Here is a 24,668-nt window from a genome sequence, read left to right on the forward strand (position 1 = left end):
TCGCGTTGAATGCTTGCTTCAGTTCTACCTGTACCTCTACTCTACCGTCACGCCGCCACCTTCGTACCTGTCGTAAAGTGTCCGGGTGCCAGGTGGTTCTTGATCCATTGGCGCGGAATGCCCACGCTCGTCACGTACACGCCGCAGAGCACGCCGCCCGAGGTGATTCCGGCGATGAGCCCCATGAGTCTCATGCCGTTGGCGGTCCTGGTGTCCCAGCCACGAGGCGGACGCACGTAGCGCACGTGCTTGAGGTGCTGCAGCATGAAGCGCTTCATGGGCTGGTACACTGCCGCGCAGTGGAGACGCATCATCTTGTCCGTGTCGGCGGCGGTCTCGCCCGGGTTTCGGGCGAACAGCGGGCTGTCGTCGTAGTGCTCGCAGAACTGGCACGACGTCGAGCCGCTGCTCGAGTCCACCTCAATGCCTCGCCAGTGTGCCTCCAAGACGTGCTTTGGCTGGTCTTCTGCGTTGCTGGAGCTGAAAAACTGCGAGCCGAACCCAGGATCGACGACGTCCATGAGTCGAGTCAGCGCTGCGGTCGATAATCTCCGCGCACTTGCCCTTCTTTCGGGTGTCTCCGAGACGCTCCATTTCCAGCCCCTCGGCGAGGGAGAACACGACTGGCTGCATCGTGGCGGGCCAAAACTCCGTGCCCCGCACGACTTGCAGCACGTTGAAGCAGTGGGGTTCGATCCCTTTGTAGAGCAGACACATGGCATCGAGTATCTTCGCCCGCGCGTCGAGCATATTGGGAAGCGGCAGCTCCTCTGGCACGAGCTCTTGGTGTGTTCGCAAGTCAAAGTTATAGCCACAAGGGCCACGAGCCCCGCGCGTACTCTGTGGCACCAACTGATGGAAATCCCCCGGGCATTTGTCGCCAAAGTGGACGCCGTCGAACTTGTAATAGTACAGCAGCGCCTCGGTGGCAATAGCGTCGCGAACGTCTTGCTTGAGTGATCTCGAACAGCTCTGGAGGAGGCTGCAGGCATCATCGGGGGCCAACAACAGCGACAGCTGGGCGCTAGTAAGCGACGTCCGCAAATGTAATCGGTCGTAAGCCATTCGAGTTCTTCTTCATCTTGGGCTCCTGTCGCTGGCTTTGAGCTAGCTTTCGTTTCTCGCTGTTGGACATCTGGCAGCAGCAGGTACGCTCACAAACGGTTGTGTTGTCTGGCGCCGCTTGCCTGCTGGGCTATATTGGTCACATTGATCGTTTGGTCCACGAAGAAAGGAATCTTTTGATCTGAAACATCAAACTTGGTAATTAGTTTTTTGTCGTAAACTTGAGACTGTGGTTTGGATTCGACAAGTAACTTGTGCCAAGCTGCGGTTCCTCTATCCCTGACAAAGTGGCCTGGAGCCAAACGGCTTTTGATCCACTGAGTAGGGATCCCGATCGACGTGACGTACACACCACAAAGCACACCGCCACGAGTAAACCCAGCGATCAGGCCAAAGCGTCGAGCCCAACTGTCGGCGGCGGGGTTCCACTATGGACGAGGCTGGACATAGCGGACGTGCTTGAGCTTCTGCAGCATGAGTTTCTTCATAGGCTGGTAAAATTCCGCGCAATGAGCACGCATCATCCCGTCACTGTCGCTATGTGATACGCCATGCTCCCTTACGAAGAGCGTACTCTGCTCGTAGTTCTCGCAGAACTCACACGTCGTCGTACCGCTGCCTTCGTCAAACTGGATCCCTTTCCAGTGCGCCTCCAACACGTTGGCAGGTTCTTCGTCGGAGGCGAAGAAGAAGTGCGTGCCAAACCCCGGTTCGACAGCATTCATCAGGCGTGCTAGCTCCTCGACGTCGTCCGTGTCGATTAGTGTGGGCGTCTCCTCTTCTTTTCTGTAAGCTTCGGCCAGCGAAAACACAACTGGCTGCATGGTAGCAGGCACGCAGGTACTTCCACGATACATCTGCACCACTCTGAAGGGCCGAATTCCTTCGTACAGGAGGCACATGGCTCCCAGCAGTTGTGTTCGAGCATCCAGCACCTTGGGGAGCGGTAGGTCCTCTGGTATGCTGTCCTCTCTGTTTTTGTCATCCCAATTGCACGCACAGCGCCCACGAGCTCCCTGGATGCAAACGGGAATCAACTGGTGCCAGTCACCTCCGCACTTGAGACCAAAGTGCGCGCTGTCGTACTTGTAGTAGTACAGCAACGCCTTGGTGGCGATGCCATCGCGGACGCCTTGGTTCAAGGAGCCAGTGCAGCTGACCAAAAAGTTGTAGGTGTCCTGGGGTTTCAGCATCGGCGCCAGGTGCGTGTGCACGAGCGTCACGATGTCTGGGAACGAAGCCGAGGTGCCGCCTACCTCCGCAGCGGTCGTTCTCTGCTTCTTCATCTTTGTCTGCTGCTGCTGCTGCTGTTGCTGGCCCGCCATAATGCTGTCTGCTGCACGCTTCTCTTCATGCTCCGCGATCTTCACTTCAACCGGATGTCACTCCGTCGAGGGAAAACGGGCACATTTTCGAAACGGTATCTTTCGTCGTCGCGTTGACGCCAGCCTCGGTCGCAGCAATGGCTCCCCCCGCAATGACGACACCCAACGGCAGCGAGTCTCACTTCGCTCGGCGTGCCCCATTGCAGCCCAGTGGCAATGGCAGCCCCCCCTCCGAATCAAAGTCCGATACTGTAGCTTTGACAAGTGTTTTTTATTGTAACTTTACCATTTCCCATCGAGCTGCAACCAGTTAGGTAGTTGCAGCTACGTACTACTGCGTAGTGCGCAGCCCTGCGACCTACGAACTACTATTACCGCACAGCGCGCCGCTTAGTCGCGGGCGTCGAACACGGACAGCAGCAGCTCGCCGTAGTCGCCGCTCACCTCCTCGGCGATGCGCTCGCGCAGCTCCTTGCCGTACTTCTTCTTGTACACGGGCTTGATGTCGCGCAGCACGATGTGGTAGCGCACCACGGCCGAGCTCAGCGCGTTCTCGTCCGAGCCGAAGCCCTTCATGGCGCTCTCGAACAGCTCGGCCAGCAGGTCCAGCGGCTCCGTGATCATGCGGATGAGGAACAGCACGGCCTTCTCGGCGTCGCCGCTGAACTCGTGCGCTGCGGCCTTGTCGAGCGACTCGTTGTACTTCTTCTCGTAGGCGGCCGCCACGTTGCGCAGGTGCTCGGGCGGGCTGGCCACCAGCACGCTCACGAAGCCCTCCTCGTCCGTGCCCATCTTGCCGCGGCCCGTCTTGTACAGCTTCTCCACGTCGGCCTCCACCCTGGCGGCGTTGTGGATGTTGGCGTCGTACGGCACCAGCGCGGCCTGCAGCGACGCCAGGATCACGGTCTGGAAGTCGCCGTGCAGGTCGCTGTCCAGCACGGAGCCCAGGTCCTCGCCGTACGTGTCGTAGTACGTCTTCTTGAGGATGTTGATCTCGACGTTGGTGCGGCCCACGACGATGGGGTAGATGAGGTCCTCCTTCGTGCCGAGGCCCTTGGTGGCCTTGCGCAGGATGCCGGCCTCGGCCTCGGGCAGCGGCGACGCCAGCAGCTTGAGCAGGAACTGGTAGTGGCCCGACGTCTCGTCGTCCACGAGGTCGCGCAGGCTCTGGTTGTGCAGCTCCTTGTAGCGCTTGGCGATGAAGCCGCGCTGCGTGGCGGTCTTGCCGCCGAGAGCCTTGTTCAGCTCCTTCTCCTTGGTGCCGGCGCCCTTGGTGGCCTCGAAGATCTCGTTCACGGCCGAGTCCGTGCCGGCCGGGTACGAGGGCGGCTGGCCGTTCCAGGCGCTGTGCGTGGCGGGCGGGTACAGGTTAAGCATCTTGGTGGGAGGGAGGGAGGGAGGGGGGTTCTTGGCGACTTGCGAGGCAGGAAGCGAATTCGGGAATGACAATCGAGGGCGGCGATGGCATCGAAGATTGGGGCAACTTGAATTGGATACTTGCCCCGTCTCTGAGTGTCAGATCGACTGAATTTTTGAGATCTCCACCGCGTTTTGAGCAATAGCCAACTACGTTGGGACGCGCCGAGGATATCCATCCGCAGTCAGGTAGTAGAGGCCGAGGTTCTGCGGCATTTGGATTGGCTGCGGCGTTGAAGCTTTCTATCGACAGCCGCATATTGTTCGCTGATGTAGCACGACGTCAGGTGCACACGGCAAAGCCGTAGCTCATTTATGCGGGGATGTTCAGAAAGCACGGCTGCCATGTTCAGCATGACGTGCTCAAGTAAGTAAATCAGTCTGCCGCCGCCGCCGCGACCAAATCACCCGAGCAACAACATGTGTCGGCGCGGCTCGTTGATACACCACGTCAGTCGGATTTTGTGGGCGATGCGTTCAGAGAGGCCAGAGCATGTCTCCATCATCTATCTCAGGCTATATTATTCTGCAGGATCTATTTAAATTGCTCACGTATGCCTTTTTAACACGATCAGCCCTGTATTTACGAGATATCCGATACCAGAAGCGTATCCACCGGGAACCCACCCACTTTCGTCACTCGCACATCCATACAAAAACCAAGTCAAACTATAGCACAATTTGAAGTTCGAGTACATGGGAGCGAATTGATGGCGATCTTCCGTCGCCGCCCTCGATTGTCATTCCCGAATTCGCTTCCTGCCTCGCAAGTCGCCAAGAACCCCCCTCCCTCCCTCCCTCCCACCAAGATGCTTAACCTGTACCCGCCCGCCACGCACAGCGCCTGGAACGGCCAGCCGCCCTCGTACCCGGCCGGCACGGACTCGGCCGTGAACGAGATCTTCGAGGCCACCAAGGGCGCCGGCACCAAGGAGAAGGAGCTGAACAAGGCTCTCGGCGGCAAGACCGCCACGCAGCGCGGCTTCATCGCCAAGCGCTACAAGGAGCTGCACAACCAGAGCCTGCGCGACCTCGTGGACGACGAGACGTCGGGCCACTACCAGTTCCTGCTCAAGCTGCTGGCGTCGCCGCTGCCCGAGGCCGAGGCCGGCATCCTGCGCAAGGCCACCAAGGGCCTCGGCACGAAGGAGGACCTCATCTACCCCATCGTCGTGGGCCGCACCAACGTCGAGATCAACATCCTCAAGAAGACGTACTACGACACGTACGGCGAGGACCTGGGCTCCGTGCTGGACAGCGACCTGCACGGCGACTTCCAGACCGTGATCCTGGCGTCGCTGCAGGCCGCGCTGGTGCCGTACGACGCCAACATCCACAACGCCGCCAGGGTGGAGGCCGACGTGGAGAAGCTGTACAAGACGGGCCGCGGCAAGATGGGCACGGACGAGGAGGGCTTCGTGAGCGTGCTGGTGGCCAGCCCGCCCGAGCACCTGCGCAACGTGGCGGCCGCCTACGAGAAGAAGTACAACGAGTCGCTCGACAAGGCCGCGGCGCACGAGTTCAGCGGCGACGCCGAGAAGGCCGTGCTGTTCCTCATCCGCATGATCACGGAGCCGCTGGACCTGCTGGCCGAGCTGTTCGAGAGCGCCATGAAGGGCTTCGGCTCGGACGAGAACGCGCTGAGCTCGGCCGTGGTGCGCTACCACATCGTGCTGCGCGACATCAAGCCCGTGTACAAGAAGAAGTACGGCAAGGAGCTGCGCGAGCGCATCGCCGAGGAGGTGAGCGGCGACTACGGCGAGCTGCTGCTGTCCGTGTTCGACGCCCGCGACTAAGCGGCGCGCTGTGCGGTAATAGTAGTTCGTAGGTCGCAGGGCTGCGCACTACGCAGTAGTACGTAGCTGCAACTACCTAACTGGTTGCAGCTCGATGGGAAATGGTAAAGTTACAATAAAAAACACTTGTCAAAGCTACAGTATCGGACTTTGATTCGGAGGGGGGGCTGCCATTGCCACTGGGCTGCAATGGGGCACGCCGAGTGAAGTGAGACTCGCTGCCGTTGGGTGTCGTCATTGCGGGGGGAGCCATTGCTGCGACCGAGGCTGGCGTCAACGCGACGACGAAAGATACCGTTTCGAAAATGTGCCCGTTTTCCCTCGACGGAGTGACATCCGGTTGAAGTGAAGATCGCGGAGCATGAAGAGAAGCGTGCAGCAGACAGCATTATGGCGGGCCAGCAACAGCAGCAGCAGCAGCAGACAAAGATGAAGAAGCAGAGAACGACCGCTGCGGAGGCAGGCGGCACCTCGGCTTCGTTCCCAGACATCGTGACGCTCGTGCACACGCACCTGGCGCCGATGCTGAAACCCCAGGACACCTACAACTTTTTGGTCAGCTGCACTGGCTCCTTGAACCAAGGCGTCCGCGATGGCATCGCCACCAAGGCGTTGCTGTACTACTACAAGTACGACAGCGCGCACTTTGGTCTCAAGTGCGGAGGTGACTGGCACCAGTTGATTCCCGTTTGCATCCAGGGAGCTCGTGGGCGCTGTGCGTGCAATTGGGATGACAAAACAGAGAGGACAGCATACCAGAGGACCTACCGCTCCCCAAGGTGCTGGATGCTCGAACACAACTGCTGGGAGCCATGTGCCTCCTGTACGAAGGAATTCGGCCCTTCAGAGTGGTGCAGATGTATCGTGGAAGTACCTGCGTGCCTGCTACCATGCAGCCAGTTGTGTTTTCGCTGGCCGAAGCTTACAGAAAAGAAGAGGAGACGCCCACACTAATCGACACGGACGACGTCGAGGAGCTAGCACGCCTGATGAATGCTGTCGAACCGGGGTTTGGCACGCACTTCTTCTTCGCCTCCGACGAAGAACCTGCCAACGTGTTGGAGGCGCACTGGAAAGGGATCCAGTTTGACGAAGGCAGCGGTACGACGACGTGTGAGTTCTGCGAGAACTACGAGCAGAGTACGCTCTTCGTAAGGGAGCATGGCGTATCACATAGCGACAGTGACGGGATGATGCGTGCTCATTGCGCGGAATTTTACCAGCCTATGAAGAAACTCATGCTGCAGAAGCTCAAGCACGTCCGCTATGTCCAGCCTCGTCCATAGTGAAACCCCGCCGCCGACAGTTGGGCTCGACGCTTTGGCCTGATCCCAATGGCGTTTGTAGCCATCTTCAGAAAAAAAATAAGATACACGTCACCAAATGTCACTGTAGTGAATACTTGCAACATAAAACCTACTGAAATATGTGGCGTACACCACCAACACCGCCCCGAGCCGCTCATTACTGCTGGAAGATGTTGCGCGCCGGGTGTCGTGCCGCGCTGCGCCGGCCGCTGCTAGCTTCGCGCCGCTTGTCGTCGCTGGCGGCGTCGCAGGCGGCGTCGCAGGCCATCGCGGGGGAGCGCGCCGTGGACGACGAGAAGTGGATCCGCCTCATGCAGCAGACCAGCCGCCTGGAGACGTCCGTGCTGCTGCCGCTGAACGAGAAGCTGCTGGGTCCGCTGGACCGCAAGCACCGCGAGGAGAAGCTGCCGTCGCTGCCCTTCGTGTTTCTGCTGGGCAACCACTCGTCGGGCAAGTCCTCCTTCATCAACTACCTGCTGCAGCGCGACGTGCAGTCGACGGGCGTGGCCCCCACGGACGACGGCTTCACCATCATCGCGCCCGGCCGCGAAGACCTGGACCAGGACGGCCCAGCGCTCGTGGGCGACCCGGACCTGGGCTTCTCCGGCCTGCGCGTCTACGGCCCGGCGCTCATCCAGCGCACGCAGCTCAAGGTGCGCAAGGGCATCCAGGCCAACTACATGCTCGTGGACAGCCCCGGCATGATCGACTCGCCGCGCAGCCCGCCGCACCACTCGCAGTTCAACTACGGAGGCCCCAGCGGCCGCCTCTCCCCGCAGCAGCAGCAGACCAGCACCTTTAAGGGCCAGGACTCGGACCGAGGATATGAGTTCCCGGAGGTCGTGCGCTGGTACGCGGAGCGCGCCGACGTGATCCTGCTCTTCTTCGACCCGGACAAGCCCGGCACGACGGGCGAGACGCTGTCCATCTTGACTCGCTCGCTGGTCGGCATGGACCACAAGCTGCACCTCGTGCTCAACAAGGTGGACCAGTTCCGCAAGATCCACGACTTCGCGCGCGCCTATGGCTCGCTCTGCTGGAACTTGAGCAAGGTCATTCCGCTCAAGGACTTGCCGCGCATCTACACCATGTGCATCCCTACCAAGGACAACCAGGTGCAGGCGGCGGAAGGACTCGGTGCGTCGATGAAGGACCTGGACGCCATGCGTGAGGAGGTAGTGAGCGAGGTGCAGCGCGCCCCGGAGCGCCGGGTGGACAACCTCATCACCAACCTGTACGACTCGTCGCGGCTGCTCAAGATGCATGCCGAGATCTTCGAGGACCTGCGCGCTCGTTACGCTAGTGAGAAATGGCGGCGCTCAGCCCTCGTGGCGGCGACGTTCGTCGGAGGAAACGCTCTCGCTGCTTCGGCGTTGGCGAGTGGTGTCCCCATCGAGGCGGCTGCGGGACTGTCCGTTGCTAGTGCTCTGGCCTCTGCTGGTGTGGTGTGGCACAACTCGACGGTGATGGCTCAGCTCGAGCGTGACCTGTTGCACGAAGACTCGCTGGGAGAGCTGTTCCGCCGTCGGTATGGCCGTCAGTTAGCTGAAGGAGACGAGTACGTGCTGTCTCTGTGGAAGCGCGTGCTGCCGTCGCTCCAGGTTGCTGCGCACACGCTCGGCTTCAGCAAACTGCCCAAGCTCAAGAGCTCGGAGATCGCTGCACTCGACAACATCGTGAGCAACGAGATCCCCGAGCTGCGTCGGCAGTGCGCTCCTACGGACAGCAGTCTGGCCCACCAGGTTGCCAAGATGTTCCGCAGCTAAGGAAGTCGACACACTGGGAATCTCCAAACACAATATACCGGTCGTGGCAGCAGACTGCCTCGGCCTTCTTTTTGATTGTCTATCTGGTGCCCCAGTTAAAATGCAGTCTAAAACTAGTCGAACGTGATCTTCTTGCCACTGAAGGCAGTCAAGCTGACCTTTTCCTTCTCCTTTTGCTTCTGCTTCGCCAGCCACGACGGGTGTGCAGCCTCCACCGGTGCAGCAGGTGCTGGGGCAGCACGCTGCTTCTGAGGAGCCGCGTCCTTCGATTTCGCACGCGAGTCCCCGCCACGCGACGCCTTCTTGTCTGCCTGCTTGCCCGGCTTAGCCTTAGGCTTGGCCTTCTTCGGTCGCTCGGATAGTCCGTACTTGCCCACCGACGCCGAGTTGTCCTTGTACGGAACGAAGATACCCTTCGCACGGTCCTCCTTGCGCTTAAGCGCCTCCTCCTTGCGGATGGCCTTCATGCGTCGCGCCATCTGACCGGGACGGTTCTTCTTCTTCTTTTCGCCCAGGAACTCGGCGATGTCGTCGTCCGCGCCAGCCATCGTACCGTACTCGTCCATGCCCATATCCAAGTCGTCATTGCCTCCACGACCCGACAGAGAGCCGAGGAAAAGCGACGTTGGCACCACGCCGCTGCGTCCCGTGTTGCCTACCAAGGACTCGTGGCGGCCGCGCTTCAACGCACGCTTCTCCTGCGCGCGGCACTTCTTCTCCGCCTCCTTCTCCTCCTTCTCCACCAACTTCTTGATCGCATCCAGCAGCGGCACAATCTGCTTGTGAGCCAGCACGCGGTCCAACAACCTGTTCTCCAACTCTTCACCCTGCTTAGTCGCCGCATCCTGTTTGGCTTCCTCCTCAGCCTTCTTCTCGGCCTCCTCCTTAGAGGTATCCTGCTGTGTTTCTCCATCCTCCTCCTCAGCAGCAGCAGCCTCAGGCTCCTTCTCGCTCACCGTCTCCGGTTGATCCTGTTCCTGCTTCTCCTCTTGCTCAGAGTCCTGCTCGTCTTCGCTGTCCTGCTCGATGTCACTGTCGCTGCCTTCCTCGTCCCAGTCCTGTGCCTCCTCGTGCTCATGCTCGTGCTCGTTCTCCTCTGAGACCTCGGGCTGCGGCTTGTCCAGCCCCGTCTGCACGCGCGCCCTGGCCACAAGCTTCTGCAGATCCAGCGTCTTGAGCGCTGCGTGCTCGCGCTCGAAGCGCTCGATGCTGTGGCGCAGCTTCTGCTCGCGCTTCTGGCGCTTGGCCTCGTCCGCCACGGGCTCCTCGAGCTGCAGACGCAGCTGCTTCAGCTGCTGCACCGCCTTGCGCACCAGGAACGTGCGCACCTTCTTGGCCTCGCGCTGCAGCAGCGAGCAGCTCTTGTGCACCAGCTTCTCGTGCGCCGAGAAGGCGTCGCCGCGCTTCCGCTTGCCTGCCATGCTCGTTGATCAACTGAACGACTGGCGTCCACCGAATGGATACATTTGTGTGGAGTCCGTAAATTTTGTAAATTCCTTTGGGTAGGTTACATAATGGTACACTGTACCTGTATTGTGAAAGGGTTCTGCTTTTGGAGAGCAGATGGGCAAAAATAGAACATGGCTACACATTGAAGTCACCTTCTTTGGCTGCGCACTAGCCGCTGCGGTAGATAGAAGGAGGAGATAGATGACTGTGAAGACGCCACCGACGCAGCACCGGTCGTCGGCGACTCGGCTGGCCGGAAAGGACATCGCAGGCGCCACGCGCGTAGTGGCCAAGAGCGACCTCGAGCAGATCAAGCAGCGCGCCGTGATCCTCACGGATGCGGCTGCCAGGCAGTTGAAGCAGGAGCGCGAGGCGCAGCAGGCGGCCACGAGACACGAGTCGCAAGAGCGCAAGCGCCGGATGATGGAGAAGGAGATCGCAGTGCGCGCGAGGCGGGAGCAGTCGGCCATGGAGCTGGAGCTCGAGGCCGACCGCAAGGCCCTGCTCACAGGCAACGAAGTGGCCAACAACCAGCACCTCGAGTCGCTGCGGAAGATCAACTCGTTGGCCATGGCGGCCACGGGCTACCAACTCTGCGACGCTCTGAGGGAGCACCAGCAAGAGCGACAGATGATCGAGGCTCGGTACAACAACATCCACGACAGCATCATGGAGCGCGAGCGGCGTCGCGACATCCAGAAGCGCAAGGACGCAGAGGTGGAGGCCCACGCCAAGCGGATGGAGGCGCGAAAAATTCTGGAGGAGCAGATCGCTGATCGAAACAAGAAGGCTATTCGGGAGGAAGAGGCCAAGGCCATTGAGGCACATAAGATCCTCAAGACGTACAAGCAGTACGAGCTGGAGGAGCAGAGGAAGATCGAGCAACAGCGCGAGAAGCAGAAGGAGACGATGCGGCAAGTGGCGCAGACCAACGACCGCATCAAACATATGAAGGAGGAGATGGCCGTCCGGGAGAAGAAAGAAGAGTTGGCGGCGGCGGCCTACCTGCGCAAGAAAGCCCTCGAGGAGGAGGCCAAGCTGCAGGAGCAAGCTCGCATCCGCAAGTCGAAGGAGCTACGAACAGCCAAGCTGCGCGCTCAACAGGAGAAAGCGCAGGACAAGCAGGCGATTCAGGACGAGTTCCGCGCCAAGAAAGCCTATGAAGAGACCGAGAAGAACGCGCGCCTCAAGGAGAAGCGCGACAAAGAGAGGAAGATCGCCATGATGCAGTCGATCCTGCAAGACCGCAAGAAGCAAGAGGCTTTTCACGCAGAGCAGGCTCAGCGGCTGCGGGATCTGGACGCGAGCATGGAGTGGATCGGGCAGAAGCAGGTTGAGCGCGAATACCAGGACTACAAGGCTGCCGAGGCGGCGGCGAAGGAGCGTGATTTCAAACACGGAGATCTGTTACAGCAGCAGATCGAGGCAAACGAGCAGCGTCGCGTGAAGGCCAAGATGGTCGAGCAGAACGACGCCAAGTTCCTCAAGAAGAAGACACTGAAAGAGAGCATTCTAGCTGAAAAGGTGCGGGTCGATACACTGCAGAGGCTACAGAAGAGAGGAGTGCCGGAGCAATATCTTCGAGAACTTAGTCGCATGAACATCAACGAGACCAACGCATAAAAGGATAGGGAGTCATATAAGCTTAGTGAAGTAGGCCATTTATTGCAATGAAGATGGATGCAGATAATCAACTGCAACAAACTCGTGATGTATTATCGTTGCCTTTCGCTGCAGCCGTCGTCACCACGAACGTCCTGCGTGGTGGTCTTTAGTAAAGACTCTTTACGTCTTGGTCACCGTTGCAACTCACCCGCGCATCTGGCAACTCTTTCGTGATGGAGGTCAACGTGACGGTCAAAGATTCGCTACAGTTAGTGAGTGCATGAAAAGACAGTGGCGCTCAGATTCTCCATTATCGCCGCTGGATGCGTGACACCCGTTCAAGACATCACTTTCTCGCTCCTCTGCGCTCTATCGGTACAAACGCCACTTTCTTTTTGGCTCGCAAGAACGCAGGTCCCTGTCCCGTTCAACCGCCATGAGCGCCTGCGCATTGGGCTTATTTGTGCTTGCTGTCGCGTCGGCCTCATCCGCGACTGTCCTCGTGGACGACAGCGTCTGTGTGTGGAGCTCTTCGCTCTCTTTACTCGGCTGCCAGCCTTCCGCGCTGTGCGAGTACAACTACAACGCTGGCGACCTCACGTTGAGCGAGTCCTGCCGCGTCAAGGAAGGCGTCAACTACTACCCGCAGCAGATTCATCTCGCGTTTGCTGGGAGCACGGCTGGGACGGGAATGACGGTGTCGTGGGCCACCTACGAGCAGGTGAACGACAGCTCACTGTGGGTCGGCACTGCCAACAACAGCGACTCGATCAAGATCGTGGGCACGACGATCGAGAGCATCAACGACGACAAGTATCATATGTATCACCACCACGCCACGGTCTCCGGGCTGTCGCCGCACACCAAATACTACTACAAGGTCGGCAGCAAGGCTCAACCAACGTACCAGAGCGACGTGTACGCGTTCATGACGGCGCGATCTGCGTCTGATACCTCGACATTTAATGTGATCATCTACGGAGACGCGGGTGATGGAGATAACTCGGTCGACACGATCAAGCACATGAACTCTCAGACAGCGGAAGATATCGACTTTATCTTCCAGCTCGGAGACATGTCGTACGCCGATGATGACTACCTCGTGGCCTCGCAGGTGGCTGGGTTCTTCTACGAGGAAGTGTACAACAAATGGATGAACTCGTTGGCCCCCGTCATGAGTTCCATCCCGTACATGGTGCTGGTCGGCAACCACGAGGCCGAGTGCCACTCACCTGCATGTCAGCTTTCGCAGACCAAGAAGGACATGCTGGGGAACTACACAGCCTATAACTCGAGGTGGAGGATGCCCTACAAGGAGAGCGGAGGCGCGTTGAATATGTGGCACTCTTTTGACCACGACCCGATCCACTTTACGTCGCTTTCAGCCGAGACGGACTACCGACCAACGCCTACACACTGACCAACAAGAACGGCAACTTTGGTGACCAGTTGGGCTGGCTGGAAAGAGATTTAAAGCAGGCCCACGCCAACCGCGACAACGTGCCGTGGTCATCGTCGGCATGCACCGACCGATCTACGACGTGGACGGCTGTGACGACGACGGCGCGCCGACGGACGATAACCTGCACCTGCAAGAGGCTTTCGAGTCGCTCTTCCTCAAGTACAAGGTGGACGTTGTGGTGGCTGGCCACAGACACTACTACGAGCGACAACTGCCTATCGCAAACAGCTCGGCGGTCATGGACGGCGTATCGAACGACTACAAAGTATACGATAACCCCCAAGCGCCCGTGCATATCTTGACAGGGGCTGCTGGGAACGTCGAGAACTTGCGGGACGCCCCCAAAGGCACCGCGCCGTGGAACGCAGCATACGAGTACTCACACTTTGGCTCCTCCACGCTGGAAGCCAACCGCACAATGTTGTCGTGGAAGTACCTGGCCAGCTCCGGCCTGTCGGTTCAAGACGAGTTCGTCATGTACAAGAGTTTCTAGTAGCAGCAAGTGACGGTAGTGCAGTGCAATCTTTCGTTCACGTAGAGGGGTTGCTTTGTAGCCAACCCTCAAGTCACCGCCCAAAGACTTCGATGAAGATTCTCTCACTGGAGCTAGTCGTGCTCAGCGCTAGGGCTGCAAGCCGTCCGCTCAAGATGAACTAGGTTGGCCACGTTATCGCGCTGATCGTCGATCTCGTAGTATAGCCTTTTGGAATGGTGACGGATCCCTTTGGCTATCTCGTGCTTGGATGCACCTGGCTTCCCGACGAACAGAGAAATGCCCCGGACATCTAAAAAATCAATCAGAAAGACGCGCTGTCCGTCCGTCACAAAATCGTCACTAAGTACGGATCCTACTAAGTACGAGTAGACCCCCTCATACGATATTGCGGGGCCGCAGGACCCGCCCCAGCCTCTGTAGTACTAACCTGACATTGAGAGTAGTGCAGCGAGCCGACGAGGCGAGCGGAACGGGTCCGCCACTGCCGTAGTGAAGCGTAGGCAGCCTGCTCCAGTAGCGGAGCGAGCATAGCGAGTGAAGCGCCAACTAACTAAAAATCCCCGCCGCGGAGCGGCGGCGCTCGGCTAGTGCTTGTCAAGTGGCGGTCAAGGCGGTCAGCTTGACCCCGTCGGTCTCTCGATTACAGACCCGGCTGGAGGCACTGAGGCTTCGGCACTCTTTGGGATGGGATGGCTCTCCGCACTTCACGATTTGAGCTCATTGTCAAAAGCAAGTCGAGATGAGTCTGCTGCTGCTGCTGGCGCTTGTCGCCCTCGCTGCTGTCGGGGCGAACGCCATCGTGGACGACAGCACGTGCTACCGCAACAAGAAGCGCGGCGTGTGCGAGCCCGAGAGCCTCTGCGAGTTCAATTTCAACATCGGCGACCTGAATTTCAACCAGTCCTGCCGGGTCAGGGACGGCGTCAACTTGTACCCGCAGCAGATCCACCTGGCATTCGCGGGGAAGAAGGTGGGGACGGCCATGACGGTGTCGTGGGCGACGTTCGAGGACGTGACCGATAGCTCCGTCTGGGTCGGCGACTCGGAAGACACTCTGGAGCTTGTGGACACGCCGGTCTCCAGCTTGAGCTACTACAGCGACAAGGAGTACAACCTGTTCCACCACCACGCGACCGTCACGGGCCTCAGCCCGCGCACCAAGTACTTCTACAAGGTGGGCAGTCGCTCCGACGACAAGTTCACGAGCGACGTCTACTCGTTCATCACGGCGCGTCCACCGTCGGACGACAGCACGTTCAACGCGCTCATCTACGGGGACCTCGGGGACGGCGAGAACTCGGTCGACACGATCGCAGACATCACCAAGCTGACCTCGGACGATATCGACCTCGTGTACCACCTCGGCGACATCTCGTACGCGGACGACGACTTCCTGACGCTGAACCAGGCCGCGGGCTTCTTCTACGAGGAGGTGTACAACAAGTGGATGAACTCCATGATGCCGCTCATGAGCCGCGTGCCCTACATGGTTCTGGTGGGCAACCACGAGGCCGAGTGCCATTCCCCGTGGTGCCAGATCTCCAAGAAGAAGAGGGACGCGCTCGGCAACTACACGGCGTACAACACGCGCTTCAAGATGCCGTACGAGGAGAGCGGCGGGGCGTTGAATATGTGGCACTCGTTCGACCACGGGCCCATCCACTTCACGTCCATTTCGTCCGAGTCGGACTACCCAGGCGCTCCCACGAACCGCATGACGCTGTGGGTCAAGAACGGCAACTTCGGGGACCAACTGGGCTGGCTGGAAGCGGATCTCAAGAAGGCGCACGCGAACCGAGCCAACGTGCCGTGGATCTTCGTGGGCATGCATCGACCCATGTACAGCGTCCTCAACTCGGAGAACGACGTCCCCAACGAGCAGACCGCGAGCATCCAGCGCGCGTTCGAGGAGCTGTTCCTCAAGTACGAGGTGGATGTGGTGCTGGCGGGCCACAAGCACTACTACGAGCGGGAGCTGCCCGTCGCCAAGAGCAAGCCGGTAATGGACGGCGTCTCCGCCGACTTGGCGGTGTACGACAACCCGCAGGCGCCCGTCCACATTCTCACGGGCGGTGCCGGCCAGGTCGAAGGAATGTCCGAGCCGCCCAGCAACAACGCGTCGTGGAACGCGGTCTCGGACTACGAGCACTTTGGCTACTCGACGCTGCAGGCGAACCGCACGACGCTCGTGTGGAAGTACATTCTGAGCGGTTCAGGACTAGTTCAGGACGAGTTTGTGATGGTCAAGGCCGACCTCGACGACGGAGGAGCGTAATGAAGGAATGGATAGATAGCGATATGTTACTCTGTGTGGTACTGTTCCTCGCCCCTCAACCTGGGGTGATGGAAGACATCCTCGCCCTGAGACACCTTCAGGAAGGTATCGCATTATCCTTGCCACCTCCATGCAGCGAAGGTCGAATCACTGCACCCCACTTTCAAATCATCGGCGTCAGCAGCAGCCAGCCTCTTCGAGCCGGATCAGCCACGCCGCCACAATGCCCCCGCTCACTGCGACGCCGAAGCCTCTGGAGCCGCTCGTGGTCGCCCCCATCGACCGCGATGCGTGGATCGAGAAGGTCTTCGGCCCGCGCGAGCGCAAGCAGAATTTCGTGCACCGTAGCGTGCAGTCGAATGGCAATGGGGAGGAAGGAGCGAGCTGCTACAGTGAAGAACTGGCCAAGTTGATAGCCGAGTCCTGTGCAAATCTGAGCAATGAAGGCGAAGAACCTCTCGACGACTCGGACGACGACAGTTCAGAGGAAGACGCGGAGATCGACGACGACATCTTCGACTTCGCCGGCGCACAGCCGGCCGACAAGTTCGTCGCGCCTCCTGTGGAGGTCCCGCGCAATTACCGGGCGCAGGACCTGCACGGTGGCATGCTGGTGGGGGGAGACTGTGTCTTGTTCACGAATTGGGCCTTCAAGCGCCAACTTCGCCGCATCAGGCGCCTCGCTCCGATCCCAGAGCGCCGAGATGCTGGCAAATACGAGCGATCACAGTCGGACGACGAGTGCAGACCGAAGGGAGTGTACTCGGGCAAGATCGTTGAGCTGTAACTAAGTGTACGATGTATAGTACGTCAGGTGTATTTTGGTTTTTAATATGAAATGGCCGAGTGGAAGCCGTAACTTGCAAAGGCATTGGTGCGCGCAGTATCCGCGAGTCTATCGCTAGTATTCATATAGCGAATGTGGAGGCAACTTCAAATGTGGTAAAACTTGGCCGATCACTCAAACCGAGTCGAGGCTTTCCTCCTTCTGCAACCCACTTGAAGCCGACGAACAGAAAACTTCAACAGCAACACTGGTAACGGGCGAAACCTCCGCTCAATAGCTCAATGGCTGAGTCATCGCTAACGTGAAAGCTCTGCTGTTGCTCGCGACTGGGACTCGTTCGTCTTTCTTCAAAAGGATTCATCTGCGGTAACCCTGCTTTGGCTCATTCCCGAAATTCCTCCAAGCGGCTCGAGTTCAATGCTGTCTGCTGCATGCGTCGCTGGCCTTCTATCATCCTTCGCAGCAATCGCTAATGCTGCAGACCCGTTTTGCGGAGTGCAGTATTCGACCATGAACACCGTAGGCGATGTGGTGGGAACCGTCCTGTACTCTGCCAGCCCGGAAGTCTGCTGCGCGAACAGCACGGCCAACCCAGACTGCCAGTTTTTCGTTACGGACGACGGCGGCTGGAGACACATCCAGCCCAAGTGACTCCTCGTGAGCAAGGCGCAAACGATGAACGACTATCTCCACGGGAGCTACGGCAAAAACACCGTTGTCATCTCGGGCCGTGAAGTTCCAGCATGGGGGAAATGCGGTGACCAAAGCGGCTTCAAGCTCTGCACCCAGGGCTTCTACTGCCAGCCTTGGGGATCGTACTACTACCAGTGCATCGAGAAGCCCAAAAGCTGCGAGGTCTACACCAACGTGGACCTGTACGGGAACGACATCAAACGGATCCAGGGAATCAAACCGGGGGAGTGCTGCGACGAGTGCGACAAGACCATGGGCTGCGTGGGCTACACGTACGTGAACGACGACCCTCGAGGAACTCAGTGCTACCTGAAGAACAGCGTCGACGGGTGGGTGAAGAAATTTGGTCTCCACTCAGGAACGATGCCCAACCTTCCGGCCTGGTCCAAGTGCGGTGACTACTCCGGATTCAGGCCTTGCATTGATTCCTTCTACTGCCAGCCATGTGATTGGAGCTATTACCAGTGCATCGAACGCTACGTAGAAACAAACATCGACTACTACCGGAACGACATCAAGAGTGACGGGCATTGGACCTGGTGAGTGCTGCGAGGAGTGTGGCAAGACGCCAGGATGCGATTCGTACACGTACATTAACGACGACCCCTTTGACACCCAGTGCTACCTCAAAAGCAGCAACGCTGGACGCGGTGCGATCTCTGGTCTTGTCACGCCTGTCACGAGGTCAACATAGAAGTACGACTTGCTCCATCGGTACCTAAGGACATGAAGAACGTTTGGAATCACAATACCTTCCGATTTAGCGGAGCAAAATATCAGCATGAGCTCCACATCTTCCTCCAACCTGTCGTCTCTTAGTGTGTGGATGTGCCTCAAACTCCGCACGCCGTGAGGTCCATTCCGGGAAGCAGCAGCTGGGGGTTCCTACTGTATCTACTTTTTCAGCCGCTCCTTCGTGCGCTGGACTGCTTTCTGAAGAGGGCGCTTGACCACCTCCTCCGTGCGCTTGACCACCGCCTCGGTTCGCTCTATCACCGCTTCCGTGCGCTCCACCGCCTTGCGAAGTGGCCGCTCTACCGCTTTTGGGAGCGGTTTGAATGCCCCCGTCTTGGTCATGTATCCGTACAAGTACTCGGACCCGGACAGGAAGGTGGTCGTGCCAACAACGCCACTGTGAAACACGCACAAAACGAGAGAAGACAGCAGTCAGCGGCCAAGCGCAATATACCGTATAGAGGAAGTGATGAAGACGTACAAGAGCACGTTGAGTGCCGGATCCGGAGGAATTTGCCAGGCCGCGTTGGTCAGCGCGAGTCCAAAGACCGACAGCTGCAGAGCCGTGTTCACCTTGCTCAGCAGCGACGGTTTGACCTGAAAGGCCCCGCTGTCTGACGTATCGAAAAATCCCGAAGACTCGTCCTTGGTCTTCAGTCGGTGGTAGAACGTGCCACCAATGAGCATGCCGTCACGGCCCAAAATCAGCGCCGCCAAAGGCAGTGGCAGCAGCCCCGTCCACATCATACTAAGCGACAAGGTGCCGATGAGCAGTTTGTCTGCGAAAGGGTCAAGGAAGGAGCCGACGATGGATTCCTGGTGGAACGTCCTCGCGATGAAGCCGTCCAACCAGTCGGAGACACCAGCCACCGCCAGCACTGCAACGACCAACAATAAATATACGACATATTAGCCTCTCAGAGCCCCCAGGCAAGCATTAATCAGCAGCCAAATGGTGCGTACAGCCGATAGCTGAGACGTGGTCTCCTTGGACAATCAGGTGCGCCAGATACGGCGTGGCCAGGATCCGCGCCGTCGTGATGACGTTCGGCACGTTCACCACTTGATGCATTGCCTGTCAAACGTTCACAGTCCACAGCACTCTGTCGTTAGGAATGATAGTTCGAGATCTACTGCCGCCTCTGCCGTGTCGTCATCCGTACGAGGTTCCTGGCCGTCTCCATGTCCTTCTTGAGCTTCTTCTTGAGGATTTTGGCCGCCGTCTTGGCCTCCAGCTCGCGCCGCTGCTTCTGCTCCTCCGACTCGTTGTCGGGCGTCGAGCTCATGGCTCTGCGCAACTCCAGCGTCCGGACGACGGTCGGCGTCGCCCTTGCGCGTCTGTCGGCCGGCAGCAGCAGCACGGAGAACACGCGGCAGTCCTGGCGCAGCGTCTTGAGCGGCTGCACGCGCAGCGGCAGCGCCCGCCAGCGACCCAGAGGCCGCCCAGACGCCGCCGCCAGCACCCACCGCGGTGCCATGGGCGTCATTTGTGTCGGCAGTCTGAGGGGCTGAAAGAGCTGTGCGGAAATGATGGGTGCATTTGGTGTTGCGAACACGAAGGTGCACAGTGACGTCACCGTCGATGAGTAAATCTTTATGGCGGCGGTGTGTGTGTGCTGTTGAGTTTCGCATTGAATTCCGCTGTTAGGTCGTGTGCTATGGATGCCCTCTGCATGCTTCCTTGTTGGCTGGCTGGCTGGCTGATAGGCAGCCGTCTATTTGGCGTTCTTCTTGCCCTTGTAGACCTGCTTGCCGTGGTCCCACGGGACGTAGTTGTGCTTCCACATGTGCTTGATCTGGCGCTTCATGGTGAGCGCGAAGAGCACGATGAAGTAGATGAGCAGGATGGGCCAGAACACGGGCACGTCGAAGGCGCTGCTGAGCGTCATGAGCAGCGACACGATGGCGGCCTTGAAGGTCGAGTACCAGAACTGGAACTCGGGCACGCGGCGCGTGAATGGGCGGAACTCCTCGCTCTGCTTGTGCGGTAGCAGCGGGCCCTCCGACTCCATGTCAACTTGGGGCGACAGGAAGCCGATGAACAGGTTCAGCAGGTAGATGCCCAGGCCGTACGTCACGATGTGGAAGGCGTTGAGGTAGAACACGCGCACCAGGTAGAGCGCCAGCAGGCCCAGGGCCACGCCCCAGCGCGCGTACACGTGGATGGTCGACTTGTCCAGCAGGTACTGCCATTTCCTACAAAAATGCATACACGTCAATTAGTCAGGTCTACTGTGGGAGGAAGATTCATCCGGTCCCCTCTCGCAGGACGCACCTCTTGATGGAGACGCTCACGCGCGCGATGAACGGCGGCTCCGTGAGGCTGCGCGAGTCTCCTCCCTGCATTGTGTGGTTCTCTGTCTCTTTCTCTCTCTCTCTCTCCTGGTGTCGACGACGGCAGCGCTCGCTCGCTCGCTGGTGCTTCCCCGTGTCGTCGGAGGATTGTGTAATGGAGAATGGAAAACCGATATTTTATTATGGAAGGGTGCGCCACATATTATTGTGTAAGGGTGGTGTTCTGCGACGTGTGAGGCTTCAGGTCAAAGCGGTCGACGGACGTCTGTAGGCTGTGCAGGATCTTCTGGATGCTCGCCATGGCGTCCCGCACGAAGAGCAAGCCCTGTGTGCATGATGAAGACACTGTCAGCGGGTTTGCAGTACCCAATTTGCTTTAATTATGAGGTGGACGCACCTCTCTCTTGCTGCTCGACGCCTTTATCCGCGCCTCCAGCTGCTCTTGATCCGCGTCAGCTGGACCCACTTCAAGTTGCAGGTGCAGACCCTCCGTCTTGATCATCTCGATCGAGTATGCCTGTGCAGACCGAAAGTAAGCCAGTTGGTCAGGCAACCTTAGCGCTTTCTAGATTAGAGTGCTACAGCAGGCCCACCTTGTCGAGCATTTCCCAGTCATGACGGAACTGCTCGTGCGTCTCCACGAACGAGTCGTAGTCGTTCTCGTCAAGAATCACGGACCGCCCGCGGTAGTTTGCCAGACGTTGGCAGATTTGCACAACAGCGGAGGGGAAGAACGACAGGTCGGGCATTCGCGACTGCTTCACGCGATCCGACACTAGAGCCGAGCGTACGCGGGCGCGCTTAACCTCGACACCAGAAGACGATGGCTTGATTGGCTTCAATGCGTAGATATCCAGCGTGTCAGTGCTTGGTTTGCTTTGAGAAGAGGTTGCTTCGTGGGGGTTTGCAGGCTGAGTATGTGCAGCAGTGGATGCCTCACCGCTGGTAGAATTCTGGGCTGAGTCTGTCTTCGGTTGTGCCGAGTCGTCCATCTCAGTTTCTGTAACTCCATTCTCTTTCGCAACATTAGCGCCCTCGTTAGATTTCGCATCGCTCTCGATGTCTGCAGCAGTTGTATCCTTTTCCACCCCCTTTGCTGCCTTCTTCTTCGTTCTTCGCAGCACTCGAGGTTGTCCGATATCTTCATCATCTGAATCAGACGAGAAGAGGGCGTTGAACTCAGCATCACGTGCGGCGGCAGCAGTTTCCTCGCTAACAACGACTGTCGGAGGCGCTTCGCTCTGTTCTTCTTCTGTCTCGTCGCCAAGTGGCTTCTCTGTCTGTGTCGTCGACGGCTGCTCCACCTCAACTTCAAAACCCTTTTCAATCCTCTCTTTCGCCTCCTTAGCTTCTTCCTTCGTCAGTGCGGAAGGCAACACCAGCTTTCTAGTTCTGTAGTACACCACCACATGAGCTCGCAAAGGATAAACAAACAGGGAGCATTGGTGCATTTGACGTACCGCTTGCGCCCTGCCGCAACGGACCACGCACTTCCGCCTGCAGTCGTTCGATTACTCGGTACACTGGACAACCGCGTCATGAGTCGCTGCCTTTTAGCTGGTTTCTCCAAATCTGAATCGATAAGCTTCGCCGAGCGCGACTTGGACGCCAGCACCGATTTGGCGTGCTTGTCCTTGATTCGATCCTTCTCCGTGGCGTCCAGCAGCCGTTGCACCAGCAGCTTCTGGTGGATTGCACCCGTCTTATAAACATTGTAGCCTGTACCAGAGTCTCCGCTGTCCTCGTGGCGGAAGGTGCAGACGTGGTTGATGCCCGGATCCTCTGGAAACGACAGCAGCTCGTACTGCTCCTCCGACTCGCCGTCCGCCATAGTGACGGTCATAAGACTGGTCTTCTTGCCGCCTCCACGATTCGTGGTTGATCCGTCGCCAGTTGCCACATTGAGCTTGAGCAGAATCTGCTCTGGTGACTGCTGGAGTTTGTCCAGCAGCTCGGGCGTGAGCCGGACCCGAGCTGCCCAAGCTGGTGGCGCTGCTTCGCTGTCGTGCAGCGCGTACTGTGAAGAACAGTGCAGCAAAATGTGGTACAATTAGATAGAGGAAGCAATGAAAATGTTGGAGGTGCTATTTGCACGTTAGTCGAGACTATGACGACGTGCACGGAGTGCTGGAGTGCAGAAAGCTTTACCTGCGCATTCGCCTCCATGGCTTCGAGTTACCAAGCACACAATTATGGTAACGATCAAAATTTAGTCCTTCAGACCCCACAATTCTAGTCCCAAAACTTTGTCCTAAAATTTAGTCCTTGGAGTCCCAACATTTAAATCGCCCAAAATTGCGTCCTGCCTGCAGTCCACTCCTCGTGGTGGTGGCCGCAATACATGCACATGTATCTGTGCAAGATGCCGGGGTTATAACTCCGGGCGAGGACCTGACCGGACACCTGGTGTCCTCGTTGTGATTGTGGCAAGCGCCTGACACCAGAATGTTGGTCACTTTGTTGCACTGCAACACGAGGCGATCGCTTGCGTGGCCTCTGCTATAGGTCTGGCACAAGCTGGAATGATGATCACCAACTTGGAGGACTCGTGGCCAGAGCTCTTGGTCGCTCCCCACTCCCATCATTGTGCAATTCGCAACGCACCGCGTCAACTCAATCCGCAGTCTCCACCCTCAAGTCAACATGCGTGAAATCATCTCCGTCCACCTTGGCCAGGGTGGCGTCCAGCTTGGCAACGCGTGCTGGGAGCTCTACTGCATCGAGCATGGCATCCAGCCAGACGGCCAGATCCCCAATACCTCCGTCGGCTTGGAAGACACTCGTTCTCCACGTTCTTCTCCGAGACGGGCTCGGGCAAGCACGTGCCGCGCGCTGTGCTCGTCGACCTGGAGCCAACAGTGTGTGACGAGGTGCGGACGGGGGCGTACCGCCAGCTTTACCACCCGGAGCAGCTCATCTCGGACAAGGAGAGCGCCGCCAACAACTTCGCTCGGGGTCACTACACGATCGGCAAGGAGATCGTAGACCACGTGCTGGACCGCATTCGGAAGCTGGCGGACGCTTGCACAGGCCTGCAGGGGTTCATGATCTTCAACGCGGTGGGTGGTGGCACTGGGTCGGGGCTGGGCGCGCTGCTGCTTGAGCGCTTGTCGATGGACTACGGCCGGAAGAGCAAGCTGGGGTTCACCATCTACCCTTCGCCGCTGCTGTCCTCGGCGGTCGTGGAGCCTTACAACTCGGTGCTGGCCACGCACTCGTTACTGGAGCACACGGACGTCTCCTTCCTACTCGACAACGAGGCCATCTACGACATCTGTCTCCGTTTACTCGGCGTCGAGCGCCCCACGTACACCAACTTGAACCGTTTAATCGCCCAGGTGATCTCGTCGTTGACCACTTCGCCACGCTTTGATGGCTCGCTCAACGTGGATATCACCGAGTTCCAGACGAACCTTGTGCCGTACCCGCGGATCCACTTCATGCTGAGCTCGTACGCCCCAGTCATTTCGGCCGAAAAAGCGTTCCACGAGTCTCTGTCCGTAGCTGAGATCACCAACAGCGCGTTCGAGCCGACGTCGATGATGGCCAAGTGCGACCCGCGCCACGGCAAGTATATGGCCACGTGCCTCATGTACCGAGGCGACGTTGTCCCCAAGGACGTGAACGCAGCCGTCGCGTCTATCAAGACCAAGCGCACGGTCCAGTTCGTCGACTGGTGCCCCACAGGATTCAAGTGCGGCATCAACTTCCAGCCTCCGTCGGTGGTGCCTGGCGGTGACCTGGCGTGCGTCCAGCGAGCTGTAGCCATGATCTCCAACACGAGCGCCATCGCCGAGGTCTTCTCGCGCATCGACCACAAGTTCGACCTCATGTACGCCAAGCGCGCGTTCGTGCACTGGTTCGTGGGCGAAGGCATGGAGGAGGGCGAGTTCACGGAAGCCCGCGAGGATCTGGCCGCTTTAGAGAAAGACTACGAGGAGGTGTCGGCGGAGACGGCGGAGGGCGACGCGGACGATGAAATGTACGGGGAGGAATACTAGCGTGTCGCCTCGGATAGCAAGACACTTGTAGAAATTAAGTTTTGTAAAGCGCGTGCAAAGTTTCATGGTCCTTGACAACTACCGAACTCGAACCAACATTTATTTCGAGCGATACTGTTCATCGATCGTCCTCGCTTCCGAGGCAACGTCATTGACCAGCAAGTATGGCTCAATTAAACAGACAAAAACTCCTCA

The 24,668-nt window shown here is 58.5% G+C and overlaps 16 protein-coding genes across 16 annotated transcripts; 10 read left to right on the forward strand and 6 right to left on the reverse strand.

The window, feature by feature from the left end:
- Positions 1-47: 47 nt before the first annotated feature.
- On the reverse strand, positions 48-2,351 carry PHYSODRAFT_520088 (hypothetical protein; the record flags this gene model as incomplete). The annotated part of the gene is made up of 3 exons (XM_009535870.1): positions 48-314; positions 902-951; positions 1,640-2,351. The coding sequence occupies 3 exons, from the start codon at positions 2,349-2,351 to the stop codon at positions 48-50; spliced, it is 1,029 nt and encodes a 342-aa protein (XP_009534165.1).
- Positions 2,352-2,780: 429 nt separating this feature from the next.
- PHYSODRAFT_260821 (hypothetical protein) lies at positions 2,781-3,767 on the reverse strand (the record flags this gene model as incomplete). Its single annotated transcript, XM_009535871.1, has 2 exons — positions 2,781-3,272; positions 3,294-3,767. 2 exons carry the CDS (start codon positions 3,765-3,767, stop codon positions 2,781-2,783), a joined length of 966 nt encoding a protein of 321 aa, XP_009534166.1.
- Positions 3,768-4,615: 848 nt separating this feature from the next.
- On the forward strand, positions 4,616-5,602 carry PHYSODRAFT_520978 (hypothetical protein; the record flags this gene model as incomplete). The annotated part of the gene is made up of 1 exon (XM_009535872.1): positions 4,616-5,602. The coding sequence occupies one exon, from the start codon at positions 4,616-4,618 to the stop codon at positions 5,600-5,602; it is 987 nt and encodes a 328-aa protein (XP_009534167.1).
- Positions 5,603-6,079: 477 nt separating this feature from the next.
- Positions 6,080-6,879, forward strand: PHYSODRAFT_385959 (hypothetical protein; the record flags this gene model as incomplete). Its single annotated transcript, XM_009535873.1, has 2 exons — positions 6,080-6,321; positions 6,345-6,879. Coding segments are annotated over 2 exons (777 nt in total), but the record flags the coding sequence as incomplete, so codon positions are not given.
- A 200-nt stretch (positions 6,880-7,079) lies between these two features.
- PHYSODRAFT_304910 (hypothetical protein) lies at positions 7,080-8,675 on the forward strand (the record flags this gene model as incomplete). The annotated part of the gene is made up of 1 exon (XM_009535874.1): positions 7,080-8,675. The coding sequence occupies one exon, from the start codon at positions 7,080-7,082 to the stop codon at positions 8,673-8,675; it is 1,596 nt and encodes a 531-aa protein (XP_009534169.1).
- A 113-nt stretch (positions 8,676-8,788) lies between these two features.
- PHYSODRAFT_318135 (hypothetical protein) lies at positions 8,789-10,096 on the reverse strand (the record flags this gene model as incomplete). Its single annotated transcript, XM_009535875.1, has 1 exon — positions 8,789-10,096. One exon carries the CDS (start codon positions 10,094-10,096, stop codon positions 8,789-8,791), a length of 1,308 nt encoding a protein of 435 aa, XP_009534170.1.
- Positions 10,097-10,325: 229 nt separating this feature from the next.
- PHYSODRAFT_518728 (hypothetical protein) lies at positions 10,326-11,747 on the forward strand (the record flags this gene model as incomplete). Its single annotated transcript, XM_009535876.1, has 1 exon — positions 10,326-11,747. One exon carries the CDS (start codon positions 10,326-10,328, stop codon positions 11,745-11,747), a length of 1,422 nt encoding a protein of 473 aa, XP_009534171.1.
- A 418-nt stretch (positions 11,748-12,165) lies between these two features.
- PHYSODRAFT_338137 (hypothetical protein) lies at positions 12,166-13,149 on the forward strand (the record flags this gene model as incomplete). The annotated part of the gene is made up of 1 exon (XM_009535877.1): positions 12,166-13,149. One exon carries the CDS (start codon positions 12,166-12,168, stop codon positions 13,147-13,149), a length of 984 nt encoding a protein of 327 aa, XP_009534172.1.
- Positions 13,150-13,249: 100 nt separating this feature from the next.
- Positions 13,250-13,684, forward strand: PHYSODRAFT_338138 (hypothetical protein; the record flags this gene model as incomplete). Its single annotated transcript, XM_009535878.1, has 1 exon — positions 13,250-13,684. One exon carries the CDS (start codon positions 13,250-13,252, stop codon positions 13,682-13,684), a length of 435 nt encoding a protein of 144 aa, XP_009534173.1.
- Positions 13,685-14,426: 742 nt separating this feature from the next.
- PHYSODRAFT_338139 (hypothetical protein) lies at positions 14,427-15,962 on the forward strand (the record flags this gene model as incomplete). The annotated part of the gene is made up of 1 exon (XM_009535879.1): positions 14,427-15,962. The coding sequence occupies one exon, from the start codon at positions 14,427-14,429 to the stop codon at positions 15,960-15,962; it is 1,536 nt and encodes a 511-aa protein (XP_009534174.1).
- A 223-nt stretch (positions 15,963-16,185) lies between these two features.
- Positions 16,186-16,749, forward strand: PHYSODRAFT_338140 (hypothetical protein; the record flags this gene model as incomplete). Its single annotated transcript, XM_009535880.1, has 1 exon — positions 16,186-16,749. One exon carries the CDS (start codon positions 16,186-16,188, stop codon positions 16,747-16,749), a length of 564 nt encoding a protein of 187 aa, XP_009534175.1.
- Positions 16,750-17,424: 675 nt separating this feature from the next.
- On the forward strand, positions 17,425-18,136 carry PHYSODRAFT_318138 (hypothetical protein; the record flags this gene model as incomplete). Its single annotated transcript, XM_009535881.1, has 2 exons — positions 17,425-17,962; positions 18,015-18,136. 2 exons carry the CDS (start codon positions 17,425-17,427, stop codon positions 18,134-18,136), a joined length of 660 nt encoding a protein of 219 aa, XP_009534176.1.
- Positions 18,137-18,609: 473 nt separating this feature from the next.
- PHYSODRAFT_304916 (hypothetical protein) lies at positions 18,610-19,655 on the reverse strand (the record flags this gene model as incomplete). Its single annotated transcript, XM_009535882.1, has 3 exons — positions 18,610-19,055; positions 19,141-19,252; positions 19,341-19,655. The coding sequence occupies 3 exons, from the start codon at positions 19,653-19,655 to the stop codon at positions 18,610-18,612; spliced, it is 873 nt and encodes a 290-aa protein (XP_009534177.1).
- Positions 19,656-19,892: 237 nt separating this feature from the next.
- PHYSODRAFT_518489 (hypothetical protein) lies at positions 19,893-20,523 on the reverse strand (the record flags this gene model as incomplete). Its single annotated transcript, XM_009535883.1, has 2 exons — positions 19,893-20,373; positions 20,453-20,523. 2 exons carry the CDS (start codon positions 20,521-20,523, stop codon positions 19,893-19,895), a joined length of 552 nt encoding a protein of 183 aa, XP_009534178.1.
- A 151-nt stretch (positions 20,524-20,674) lies between these two features.
- On the reverse strand, positions 20,675-21,464 carry PHYSODRAFT_520714 (hypothetical protein; the record flags this gene model as incomplete). Its single annotated transcript, XM_009535884.1, has 3 exons — positions 20,675-20,797; positions 20,939-20,989; positions 21,066-21,464. 3 exons carry the CDS (start codon positions 21,462-21,464, stop codon positions 20,675-20,677), a joined length of 573 nt encoding a protein of 190 aa, XP_009534179.1.
- Positions 21,465-23,115: 1,651 nt separating this feature from the next.
- On the forward strand, positions 23,116-24,473 carry PHYSODRAFT_338144 (hypothetical protein; the record flags this gene model as incomplete). Its single annotated transcript, XM_009535885.1, has 2 exons — positions 23,116-23,235; positions 23,277-24,473. 2 exons carry the CDS (start codon positions 23,116-23,118, stop codon positions 24,471-24,473), a joined length of 1,317 nt encoding a protein of 438 aa, XP_009534180.1.
- Between the last annotated feature and the right edge of the window lie 195 nt (positions 24,474-24,668).

This window comes from Phytophthora sojae (assembly GCF_000149755.1).
Source record: "Phytophthora sojae unplaced genomic scaffold PHYSOscaffold_8, whole genome shotgun sequence".
NCBI classification, from domain to species: domain Eukaryota; phylum Oomycota; class Peronosporomycetes; order Peronosporales; family Peronosporaceae; genus Phytophthora; species Phytophthora sojae.